General features: G+C 40.2%; 1 protein-coding gene across 1 annotated transcript in view; it reads right to left on the bottom strand.

Annotated features, from left to right (window-relative positions):
• PTPRG (protein tyrosine phosphatase, receptor type G) overlaps positions 1 to 12,989 on the bottom strand; it is a 386,788-nt gene that overhangs the window by 134,696 nt on the left and 239,103 nt on the right. Inside the window, exon 7 of the mRNA XM_027640323.1 lies at positions 2,357 to 2,452. Within this exon, the coding sequence (XP_027496124.1) occupies positions 2,357 to 2,452 (96 nt within the window). The remainder of the gene's footprint in view (positions 1 to 2,356; positions 2,453 to 12,989) is intronic.

Here is a 12,989-nt window from a genome sequence, read left to right as displayed (position 1 = left end):
CAGCACACAATACACAGCTGAGGGAGCTAAAACAGCACCTTAGTCAAACAAAGTACAGATCTGCAAAGGATTATCATCACCCATTGACAACCCTACGTACAACAACTCAGGCTCTATAGGACAAACTCTGGAAAACCCTCATGATGACCAAAACAGTAGTTGTCATCTTGATGTCCTTAGAGTTTACTTACACAGGCCAGAATTCAGCACAATCCCTTCCAGACTGGGGACTCTGGGCTCTACAAATCTTCCTTGACTGTTTTCTGTCTTGGAGGAAAGCTATCCAGAAGGAAAACCTGATACACTCACAAGTTTAACTGCACAGCATTGATTTCTCATTTCAACCCAAAGGAAAAAAAAAACCCCAACCAAAAAATACCAAAAAAAGAAACCCATTTCCTTTCTGCCACAAAACAGGTTGTCCCTGGGTCACTTTGCCAAAGAATTACCTTACCCTCACTCTCTAGAAAAGATCAGAGACTGTTTATCAGTAATGGTTTCAGATTTCATGGCTCCTGGAGCAGAGGAGCCCAGCTGCACCATCATCCAGACTTTACAGCCTCATGTCCTGTGGCCTGCAGGGATGGAAATGATGAGAAGTATAGATTTCTGCTTCCCCGAAGGGACCGCAACACTCAGTTGTGGTCTTAAAGAGCCTGAGGTCTCCTACAATCAAAGATGGTTTTTTTAACAGCATTATGGATTATTTTAAGTTATTTTTAGTGAGTTAATGGCTCCCTTGGAATTGTGCAAAGTGGGACTTGCAGTAAGTGTAGCACCTGGCTTTGCAGGTGAGGAATACAAAACACAGTCCCACTACAATTTTAAGATCCTCTAAAACCAGGATTTAGGGAATAAATGTCACGTACAGACTAGGCAATGGTGTGACATGGGGCAGTGCTTCACATGGCTGATGTGAAGCACATCAGGATAATTTAGCAATTAAATTCCAGACAGATGATGCCACAACACGTGTTGCACACCATGGCACAACACAGGCTCCTGACATAGCACACACACATAACCCACAGCTCTTCACTGTGGTACAAAACAGCCCTTGGCTGTTCTGTTTCTAAACTTTTGTCTCATATGGCCAAATTCAATTTGCCCAAAGCTTCCCATATCACAACAAGATTAAGAAGTCTGGGGAATCATCATGCTATGCCACTGCAAATTATCGCATCTCCACCAACTTTGCCCTAACATGAAATGCCACAGGAGTGCTCAGAATCCAACAGTGATGAATTTAACATGCCTCCTTCCACTAGCCTGATGTCAGCAGAGTTACAGCAATTTATGCAATACAAGGATCTGTCCTTTTCTCCTTATCAAAGCATTTGATCAAAATCAGTGACATGGAAAAAGACAACCTTACTTAATTTGAGCAGCAGAGTCAGGCTTGTCACTCTAACATCATAAGAAAAAGGGAGGTATTTATATATGGGTACTTGCATATTCCTTTTTATCTGGCTTCACAAAGATAACAGCAAGATCACTTTCTTCCTCAGTAAAAACTAGTGTGAAACCTCACAGAGAATCAGTATTTTCTCTTGCTCTTCCTTCTCTCCTTTTCTCTCTTTTGAAAAGCAAGACCTTAAGATATTTCAAATCTTCATTAGCCATTTCTCTGCCTGTGACAGCCTGGTGGTATGGAGTGGCTCCACCTCCCTCCATTCAATTCACCCTCGAGTCAGAAAGGTAAAACCCCTTTTTCTGATGCAACATGACAAAAAGCTCACCCTGCTCAACAGCACTGTCACATGGCTCACATGCCAGCCATGGCAAGCAGCAGTCCCTGCCCCACACCACAGTTCTGGAGCGTTTTGAACCACAAATGAGCTCCCCCAGCAGCCCCACTCTCAGGATGCATTTTAAAAAAGCGGATGCATAAATTCACTCATTTGGAAACCTGGTCTGTTCAAGAACTTGTTACTATGACAATTTAGAAGAAGCTGCTACAGATAAGATTGATGAAACTTATTGATTAATTTTCTCTCCAGCTATGTTTGAATTTTAAGTTTTCCCTAAACAGAACCAGTTGGTGTTGGTTTGTTAGTATTCCAGAAACTGCAGCAATGTGCTTCAGCAGTGAAGGAAGTTCCATGATAAATGTGTTCTCCAATCTGCATCTGTAGAGCAGCTATAAAATCAGAACAATTCATGCAAAATTTTTCATTATGTTTTTAAATATACTTATTTACATTTTAAATCACACATAGACAATATGAAATATCTTTCACTTAGACAGGTGGGAACAAGAAAACAGATGCATCCATTAAGCTTGAAACAATTCAATGAATTAAATAGTACTCGGTGAACACTTTGGTTTATGGATATAGCCTTTGTTTAAACTTACTTGAAAAAACACAGCCATGGCTCCTACTACCCTGTTTTCTAGAACTGCTGTTCCAAAACTGTCAAAGTCATCGGGATTGTAGAAGTAAATCTGCATCTGTAAAAATTAAAACCAACAATAAAATCACATTAGTGTTGATTCATACAGTTTTCAAATGAGGTAATGCACACACATTGTATGTAAAGCCAGTGTTATGAACCTGAGATAAAGGAATTCTGCTGAACAATGCTGTTTAACCAGCATCTTGATTAATAGCATGACTGCTCTACTGGGACGGTAAGCAGGGAACAGAGTCAACGCAATGCATTTTAATACCAAACCCAAGGATAAACAGAATGGTCAGTCTGTTTAGATGGTAAACTTTGTGCTTTCTGCCAGCATCTCTTCATTTCTTTGCCCACTGCAGGCTCATCTCCTGCTCTATTAAATGTGCTAAACATATTTATCTCAGAAACCATAGAGAATTTTGAAAAGGATTTCAACGTCTAGAGTTATTCCGTTACTCCTAAAGCAATTTGTAAGATAAAAGTCTGTCTCCGTAGCAATGCATTTTTATGAGGCTCTGATATTCAGGTCTACCAGTTAGGGTCAGACTTTTCCCTGTCTTCACTTGAATTTCATAACTTTTATTTCCAAAGCGTTAGTACTCTGCAAGAAGTACGAGACAGACCCAGACATTTTTATGTCATTTTCAGATGAATAATAAATATTAATAATTAGACAAACCCCAAGTAAAAGAGGGTGAGAACAATGATTACCCCAAACTAGAAAATGCTGGAGTTACAGAAATAGAGAAACAAGAAACAGTTTCCTCCATGCACTCTTGCTGGTGAACAATCTCACTCCACTACACACACTTGCCATGAATAAGGGCAACCTCCAGAGGCCCATGGGTGATCCTGCTCTTAATTTCGTGTAGGGTACTTGTTTCACTTCCCACAGTAGCTGAGCTCCCACTTCTGCCAGCCATCCAAACACTGCTGCTTCTCCAGTAGCTGTTCAACCCCTCCATTCCCAGAGAAACCTCTAGTGTTAGTCCATCTGTATCAGCCATGACTTGCTCCAAAGGATCTGGTTTACATCCGAAACACACAATGCTCCCCTCTCATTACACCATGTAGGTGTGTACAGTCACAGGACAAATTCAGTATTGGTAATGTTTGTTCTATGTGTGCCCTACACAATACAAATGTGCCTGATGGTGACAGCCAAGCACAAGAACTGGACTTTGCAGCAGTTGTTCCTGGGGCTATGCAGGGAACCTCCCGCATGGATTTCACGATCCAGACCAGTGCTGGCTGGCTGATGTGTAGGCTCCCTTGTGCACACTGATGCCAGCAAAAAATAAAATCTGTTTCTGGCTATGAAATGGGAATGCACCCACCAGGATTCTCTGCCACTGGCCCTTGCCTGAATCCTGTGCACTCAGTCCTGCTTCTCTGCTGCCCATCCCCTGTAACCTGACCTTTTCACAGCATTACTAGGTGATAGGAGACACCCACACAGCCCACAGTTTAAGGGAGAAGAAGGTCTAGCTGAGACTGTCCGTGCATCCCAACACACTGCCAGTCTGACCATCATTCCCTCCTGCAAGTCCTTCTGCAGGAAAATACTCTGCTAGACTCAAACACTAGTTTGGGTTTTTCCAAGATAGAGCTGGATGACAAATCCTATCGTATCCACAAATGCAAGTATTTTTCCCATATTGTGTATATGCCAGATGAGAGTATACCCTTTTATCTTGCTCAGATATATTCCTACTCACATTTACTGATTCCCAGGCTTCTGACAGGATATACTGCCTGTAATGGATAGGTGCTTTGCCAGTATCATACAGATAATAAAACATCATCATACAGGGAGAAAACCAAGATGAAGATCAGAGCCTTCAGAGGTAGAGGTACTTTTTTCAGCAGGAGGATGAAGTAAGAGCACACTCCAAATGGCCCACAGAAAAAAAAAGAAAAAAAAAAGAAAAAAATTTGCACTCACACTAGTTTCATAAAATTTGAAAGCAATTTTCTTCCCTTATTTTGGCCTTCTTATTGCCACAGTTCTCACAGCACACACAGAGGTGCTGGTGATATCTCACAAAGTTGGTGGTACCTCTAGGTTCCGACAACTCATGCTTTGAACAAATGCAGATCAAGGTACAGCCATCATTGATGCAGAAATTAGAAACAATTTGTTTCAGGTAGAGCTGCTTAAACTTCAGTTTAGCCAGCACAGATCAAAGCTGAGAAAACATAAATTACATTTTACTCCTGTTTAAAATAAAGTCTAAAATTATGTATACCTTACATAAAACACTTCACTATATAGTCCTCACAGGAGTTTATGAAGAAAAGCATCACTGAGTGAGTTCGGCATATGCCAAAATCATTTTGGATCAATTTTGTTCATGGTATTTTAAGGAAATTAATTTTTACAATACACTTTTGGATAGCAGTGCAAAGGGTTTTGGTAAAAAATAGTGCTTTATTCAGATCCCTCGTCTCAGCAGTGCAATCTCACAGACTAATCAAGAACCACACTCTGCCTTGATTACCATACACATTGGAACATTTTACCACTGCTCCCTGGTGTTTTTCCAGAGAGCGTGGTTCCTCTCTCTGCATCCATCACGTCAAGGGGAACTGTCTTGTATGAAAAATTATCATCATCTGTCATACAGTAGCTTCCTTATGTGTTCATACAGCTAGAAGGAACATTTTAGGAGCAGAGTCTCTGAGGAATTGCTATTATATAATTTACACACGCATACACTGCAAAGCAAATGTAAAAAAGACAGCAAAGTTTCACCCTCAAAGCCTCACAGTTCAGGCTGCTCATTAAACCACACCTGGACACTGCTGAGCATTAGTATTATGACAATTTTCTAATTATGTGATCACATATTGTTCTCTTCCATAATACAGTCTCATCTGCTTTCCCCAATTTACAATAAAATGCAAATGTATCAAATGTATTTTTGTTCCTTTATACATAATATACATAATATTGAATACATTTATCAGTAGATAGTTAATTTAATATTTTCTATGGGTGGGATAACGTTCTTTATGTACAAAGCGGGAATAAGACAGTTAACTGTAAAATTAATTTCACTGCATAGTTAAGTGGCCTAAACATGCTAGAAAATTTTCATTATTACTCCTTATTATATAATTAGTATATACAATATATGGTGCACTTTGCATATAAATGACTTCTACTGTCTCTGCCTGGGACATACAAAGCTGTAGCACAGAATGCAACAAAGAGGTTTTTAAGCTAAAGAAGATTTGGATCTTATTATGATTTGCTATTTGCAAAATGCAGAATGGAGCATCATCCAGGCTTGCACACCCAGCCTGAATTGTGGCCTTGCCTGATTTCAGCACCACAAACCATAATTTCTGTACATTTTTGCATGTGATTTTGCAATAGCTTCTATTTCCCAAAACTAAAAAAATTTAGAGGCTGTGAGAATCCCACAGTAATGGGAAAGCCTGAAATACCCTTCATAGTTTCTATAATGTGACACTACCTGTCTGCAGTCAGAATACTCTGTTCCACACATCCAAGCACCCTTCCCTGTGGCACAGGTCCCAGAGGGCACAAGCATCCTGTCCTCTGTGGCACAATATATGAGATTTATAAGACTTTCACATCTATCCCCACTATAACCAAGGCTGGGAAAGGCTTACATGGGCTTCCTTAATCTTGGATGTGCAACACAGTGGTGTGCTAGCATGTACCTTGTAAAGATCTATTATAAAAACCATGTAGTGTCCAAGCAACTAGAAATTTTCAGTATTTTGATAAAACTAAGCTGAGACAAACCGTCCCTAGTGACACAAAGGCACTTTTCTTGCAGGAAGACTCTCCATCCTAAAATGCTATCAACTACTGCAGCTACAGAGCTTTACCAAGGCAGGGAGAGAGCAAGAGTTTGCTTTTAATGGAAAAACTTCATGCTTTGACACTCTTCACACTATAAAAGAATTGTTTTCAAACTTGAGAGAGATTTGCTGTACAGCACAGATTAAGCCTTGGAAAAAACCTTGCTGAGGGCCAAATCTTCAGACTGTTACAAGTGCCTTAAAACAGAGGATTAGAGAGAAAGCCATAACCCAGAGGATAATTGCCAGTCACCCTAAGAAAACATGTCATGTTTTCTAGTATCTGCTGTCCAGGAAAATCCAGTGCCCAACCATTACAGTTTCCAAGCACTCCAGGCCTATTTCCAGCTGACAACACACAAGTGAATACACCACATACACGTGGGTAATTCTCCAGCCTGGAGAGTCTTTGCCTCCAAACTCCTACCCTGCACTATAACCTGGGGGCAGGCAACCCCCTCCTCCCCAGGACAATCTATTCTCTGCAGAAACACCTTTCTTCAACTGTGTTCTTCCAACCTCTACAGAAATCTGGTGTTCCCCAGACTTGGCCCTGCTTTGTGCTTAGATTTTAATGCCGAACTGGGCTGCCACCACGCTGATGTTGTAAGGACAGGCTGTCCAAAATGTGCGTGTGTATTACTGAGAAATACTGCCCACCAGAGACCAGTTCTGATTTTATTAAGTACAATTACCTCTGAATGACTAAACCCTCATTATGAAATGTCACTGGTTTGCAAAAACTGAGCCTGCTTCCAGTGAATGGCTTCCTCCTGCCACCAACTCACAAATAAAAGGCTCCATCTCTCTGCTCAGTTGCTCCTCCTCTGCTTGGCACGACACACATCCAGACAGAAATCACCATTCCCATGCATGACATCTCTTTGCTCTCATTACCCCACTACAAAGACACAAAGTTTACATCCAATACAGACTATCATGGCCAAACTCATTCAGCACTTATGAGAGAAAAGCCACAATGAGCGTTTGATAGATCCCAGAAGATGTGAGTGAGTTCAAAGCCATTCTAAGAGACTGGAAACCAAGCAAGTACATTTTCCATAGACAGATGCCAAGTATTTTAAAAATAAATAATTGAGACTTTTAAATTGGGTTGCTATCACCCTGTGCAACCTCCTACAGCAGATTTCTCTTTAGATTAAAAAATGAACAAAGGCTCATTGTGCTGTCACAGATGTGGAGTACAGAATATTCAATAGTATCAGGAATTCTGGTGCAAGGGAAAAGATCATCGGAATTAGCTTTCCGCTCGTTTCCTTCCAGCAATCCAAGGACCAGCATGCAATTTGAAGCATGGTAAAAAAGCATAAAAAAATAAAAGGTTTTATAGGCCAGCCAATTTTTTGATGAATCAGGCAGCAAGACGCAGAGGCAACAGCGACGTGGTTTATTATGTACTGCTTTAGAGACTGCGAGTATTTTCAGAAGAGCAGAACACCCAGGCATTGCAGGTAGACAGCAAATCCCTGCAGAGTGGTGAACCAAAAATTTTGAAATGTTTGCTTTAAACGATGGAGTTAAGCACTGAATATACTAATTCTTAATCAGTGCCTTTGCTGCTTACATTGTAAGAATAAATTATTCTCAGCCGCTTTTACAACTGGATTTAAATCCTCTCACACAACAATAAATTCTGTGCTAAGATTATGAATCATACATGATTTTTCTTAATTGAAAGCTCGTATGTAACTTACTTCTGCTTTAAATATGTGCATAGATTTCCAGTGAACTGGATGATGTGATCCATTTGGCTGGAATAAAAATTTTCTACAGACATAATGTAATCTTCACTGCAGCACTAAAAATTCAGAATAACTGTCCTGCAGTCTGTGTGTTTACTGGAGTGTGAGATGTACACTGGGGCAATAAAATCTGATGTTTGACTTCTCATTATATTCTCTTTAAAAAACCCATGAAACTTATCATTTATAACATATTCAAAATCTGCTTAGAAAAGGCGGAGGGAAGAGCGAATCGTGATGTTTTCCAGTTCTCCTACTAGAGCCTGATGTAGTAACACAGAGTATATTGCATTCTTTTGAAAAGATAAAGTTGAACAGGAGTAGATAATGGCATGTTTTTCCTGCCTAGTCTATTATTCATCAGTGAATTTTTAACTATAGTTAGGCAGGTACAGAGATGTATTCTGAATGTCATAACTTAGTATTTTACAGTGCCTAAAAGTGTGCTGGGTAAAATTGCAAAACAAAGAGTCAGACAGGGACTTTGCCCTAATGTAATCGCAACTTGATAATGAATACAATGCTAGGCTGAAAAAAATGAAAGGAGCTGAAACAACAGGAAGAGCAAAGATCATGCAAGTGAAATACCAGAACTTAACTCAATTTAGATGATCCCTTAGAACTATGGTAAATTTCCCTTTCATCTTTTTTAATAGTAAGCTTTAATTCTTGCTTTGTTGCCTGCAAACAACACAGTAGGTGTATCTATGCTATAAATTGAGACTAAGCAATTTCATAGTCATATTCAACCTGAAAGCTGACAGTTGTGGCACCTTCTGCCCCTAAGTCTGAACACAGCATTTAAACCTGTGAGTGGTCCAGTGACAGCTCAGTAGGAACAGCAAGGAAACATGGTGCTCACAGTGTCGCCCTGGGCTTCAGTGCATTGTTGGGTTGTGGCCACATCACTCAGTACCTTGAGTGTTAAGTCCCGAATGTTAAGAGAAAAGGGCATTGGCAAGCCAGAAACTTCCCTGATTTCTACTGCCAGAAATAAATACCCCTTAGGCCTGCTCCCATCCCAAACAAGAAAATTCATCTCATGTGTACTCAGTGAGTCATTACACAACGAAGGCAGATTTGATGCTAAAAAGCTGCATGTTGCATTCATTTGTATTTCTGTAATATGAAAATAACGGTGTCAGTGTTTATGCTTTCCTTAACATGAAACTTTCTTGCAATTGCTTTGTACTCCAAGTAACAGCCATATGATTCACCATGAAATGAAGTCTGGAAAATCGTTTTGGATAAATGGAACCATAAATTCAATAGAATTTCCATGACAACATAGATTGCAACACTCCGCCACAAGTAAAATGTTATAAATCATTCAAAACCAACAAAAAATCTGCAGTAAGTCTTCTCTTTCACAACACACAAGACCCCTGAATTATAGAGCTGTGGTTATTACCTCCCAATGCAGTGCCTCTTCTTTCTGATCCTCCTCCGTGTTACAAGTGTTGTTTCACATTTGACCTCCTTCCAAACACAGGAAATTATAACACTAACACTTTAATACCAAGATGTAAACAAGAACGGAAGCATAATGAGCAGGAGGCTTTTTTGAACCTTTCCTTCTCATCTTCTAAGAATGTTTAAAATATCTCCATCCTGTGGTAATTATACCTGTGTATCCAGATACATCACAGCATCTTGTTAGACACACAAATTTAGGAGGCTCTTTTTCTGGAAACGTGGGTGGTAAGTGTACAATAGGGTGCTCAGTTAGCTTGTAAAAGGGATGTGAACCACATGTCCAACGGATGGAAGAGATCCAAGAAGAGAAGGAGGTAAAAATAAAAAAAGGATAAAGGATTGCACCACACAGTGTTGCTCATTTGTACCTCTCTATAAGAGGGTTTCTGACATATGGTATTTCAGTTAAAGTCCAAGGAACTGAATGATGTGATTCCAGGAGAATCTTCACTGCAATTTTAAAATCACCATGGCTGTTGCCTTCAGGCCTGTGAGAAAAACCTTGAAAATGCAAAGCTCTTTCCCTCCTGAAAAGATTAAGAAGCTGATAAAACCAAAGGAGAGAGAAATAGTTCAGTATTCTGATTTTTGGGTAGAGGTAGCAAATCAAGTCTTTTGGTGACCTGAGAAGTTTAAACCTACTAGTCCTTGGACTGCAAAGACTACTAGAGAGTTTCTGCTATCTTGCATTGATCACTGCCCATTTCTGGGCCTTGTTTCCTCATATAAACTAAATGGTCATTGTCCATCCCTCCCTAACTAGATGTTTCATGAAGAAAAACATGAAAAAATAGAAATAAATGGAAAGAGTGACACATAGTTGAAAATTATGGGAAATTAAGTATCATTTGGAGTGCTGTTGGAAAAACCAACAATTTTGGGTCCATTTGCTTGATATTGCAATAAGAATAGTCACACAGGTACCTCATGGAGACAGTATGTTGCCTCCTTAATACCAGTACCAACTTCTAACCAGTTCATAACTGACATAAGAAGATGTCATGAGAAGCTGTTTGTGCTTCATCCCTGAAGTGTTCAAGGCCAGGTTGGACGAGACTGTGGGCAACCTGATCTAGTGGAAGGTGTCCCTGCCCATGGCAGGAGGTTTGGTACTAGATGATCTTTGAGGTCCCTTCCAATCCAAACCGTTCCATGAGAGAGCTGATGTTGCAGGAGTTCAGTGCAGACAATTTCTGCAAGGCACTGCTCTGCACGCGCGAGGGCACCTTCCCAGGCTCTGGGAGGTCAGCTGGTGTCTTTCACTGGTCTTTAGCTCCTCTACCAGATTCTGACTCTGCCAGAGACTTCCTGGTTTATTTATTGAGTAGTTCTGAGTCTCACCCACAGTGGCTTTGTCTAACGGTAGCATATTCCAAGTAAGACAGTGGAAACACGCAATGCTGAGACAAACTTGGCTTTCTAAGGCTGTCCAAATGGAAAAATTAGAGGCAATACTTGGCTGCTGGCATGGTTGAAAATCTGAAACGGGCAATTTAGAAAGTGGCTAAGCACCAAATGACACAGCAACTAAAACAAGCCGGATGGACTAACTGTATGAACAGAATAGCTCTGAACTCCACCCAAAAGTGGTTGTTTCAGATGTCATCTTCATCTGTTTCCCGTGGCCTTTCTGCACGGAGAACTACACTACTGAAGAGTTTAAACTTCAAAATACCCAAACTGTCCATACTTCAGCTCATCTTTCAAGCATCCATTTACATTTTCAAACATCAAGAAGTGCTGCTAGAATGGAGAGAACTGGGATTTCCTACCAAACACACTCCAGTGCTCTTCAGGGAAAAGAAAGGAGCTGCACTTGAAGAGTAAACCCTACAAAAGCACACTTTTCCTAGCATGTGTGATTAATACAATTTCATATCCTGTTCACTTTAAAGATGCACTAACACAAGTATTCATTCCTCTGAGAGTTCATATCTTAGCGCAAATTATTCTTTTTGTACTGTGGAATTCAAAATGTTCTGTGTGTGGTTTTTTCCGCTGTTGTTGATGCTGGGGTTTTTTCTTTCTTTTTTTTTTTCTTTCTCTCTTTTTTTTTTTTTTTTTTTAAGGGAGAAGGCAAGGTCTTCCATGAACTTCCAAATGCCTCAGAACAAATTCTGAGGTATTTACAGTTTCATTGCATCTCTGGATTCAAAGTTATGCAGCAGATGGGGCACGTTTTCAGCAGCATTTTGCTGGGCAAAAGGCCATTCCTATCTCTGAGGGGATGTGAAATCCTTCAGGCTGTACACTTCCAGAGTTATTTTTATTTATGAACTGTGAAGTATATGGACAGTTACAGCAGAACCAGTCCATTACAAGAGCGTACTTGGAGGGTAAAAATAATATGGTCTTTCCCATATTTTGCAGAATACACATCTATCTCAGGCTGCACCATAATGCCAAAGGTAGAGCAAGCAGGGCACTCAGCATCAGAGGTCTCAGTAGCTATTTGCAGATTCCTGGAGGAAGGGACAGCACTAGTTCTGCCACAGCCATCCCGTTTGAACATGAGAAGGATTTTTCTAATGCAGCTGCTTAATATCAGTGTTTTACTTCAAAATTCTCAAAAGGGTTTAATATGCAAGGACTGAGTACACTATATCCTTTCTAAAACTCAGGATCTCCTGAAAATACCTCAGATTGAAATCCTTCCCCACCATGGGCTGCCTACCCAAATTCCCTAGTCTCTTGGAAAACCTTATATGTAATACCTCTATATTCTGTTTCTAATTTTCTAGGTTTCTTTACCCTTATCCTCTGACTGTTTTACGAGAAGAAAGTGAAGTCTGCACACATCTGAAGTGCAGTGTTAAGAAATTTGTAAACTTCTCGTCTTAGTGACCTTTTATACAGACACATGTACACAGAAATACACCACCTTAATGGCACCAGTGTGTTTAGGACACGATTCTGTATTTATACTAACAAATCAGAAAGAACTACAGCACAGCAAGAAGTAAAATATTGAGGTAAGCAGTAAAATTGATGGAAAGGTAAAAGTGTTAAAAATTCTGTAGTCTTTTAAAGTTAAAACCTTGTCCACTGTCACATCTGCAAACACATTTTGTAATGGTCCTTTGCTAAATGTCAAAGTTATTCTTCCATGCCTATGAAACAGAAACACAACTCTGATTCTCAGCCCCTCCCACACTCAATACCTCTCTGCAGATGCCATGTTGAGAGTCCCCTGGTGCATCTGAGTCTGCTGTTCTCTTGTGGCATCACCTTATATAATATGATTAAAACAACCTCTCAGCTGTAACACTTTCCAATTTCTTACAGGCCCGTTGACATTGAAAGAAAAGTACGTTGAACTATTCTGAGTCCCGATTAACACAACAGTGCCACCAGATCAGCATTTGAGTCCAAATTTCACAGGCTGTGGTTCAGTACAGCTTTCAGTACACACTCCCAGGGGGAGGCACGCCTAGCTGTGTCCCTGCTCAGCCAGGCCCTGCACCAGTTTCCCTCGACTCTGCATCTTAATAATAGAAATAATTCTCAAGC

The sequence above is a fragment of the Corapipo altera genome, unplaced genomic scaffold (genome assembly GCF_003945725.1).
Source record: "Corapipo altera isolate COAL_440 unplaced genomic scaffold, ASM394572v1 55, whole genome shotgun sequence".
Lineage (NCBI taxonomy): Eukaryota > Metazoa > Chordata > Aves > Passeriformes > Pipridae > Corapipo > Corapipo altera.
Note: the sequence above shows the minus strand (reverse complement) of the source record. Positions and strands in the feature narration are given on the sequence as shown.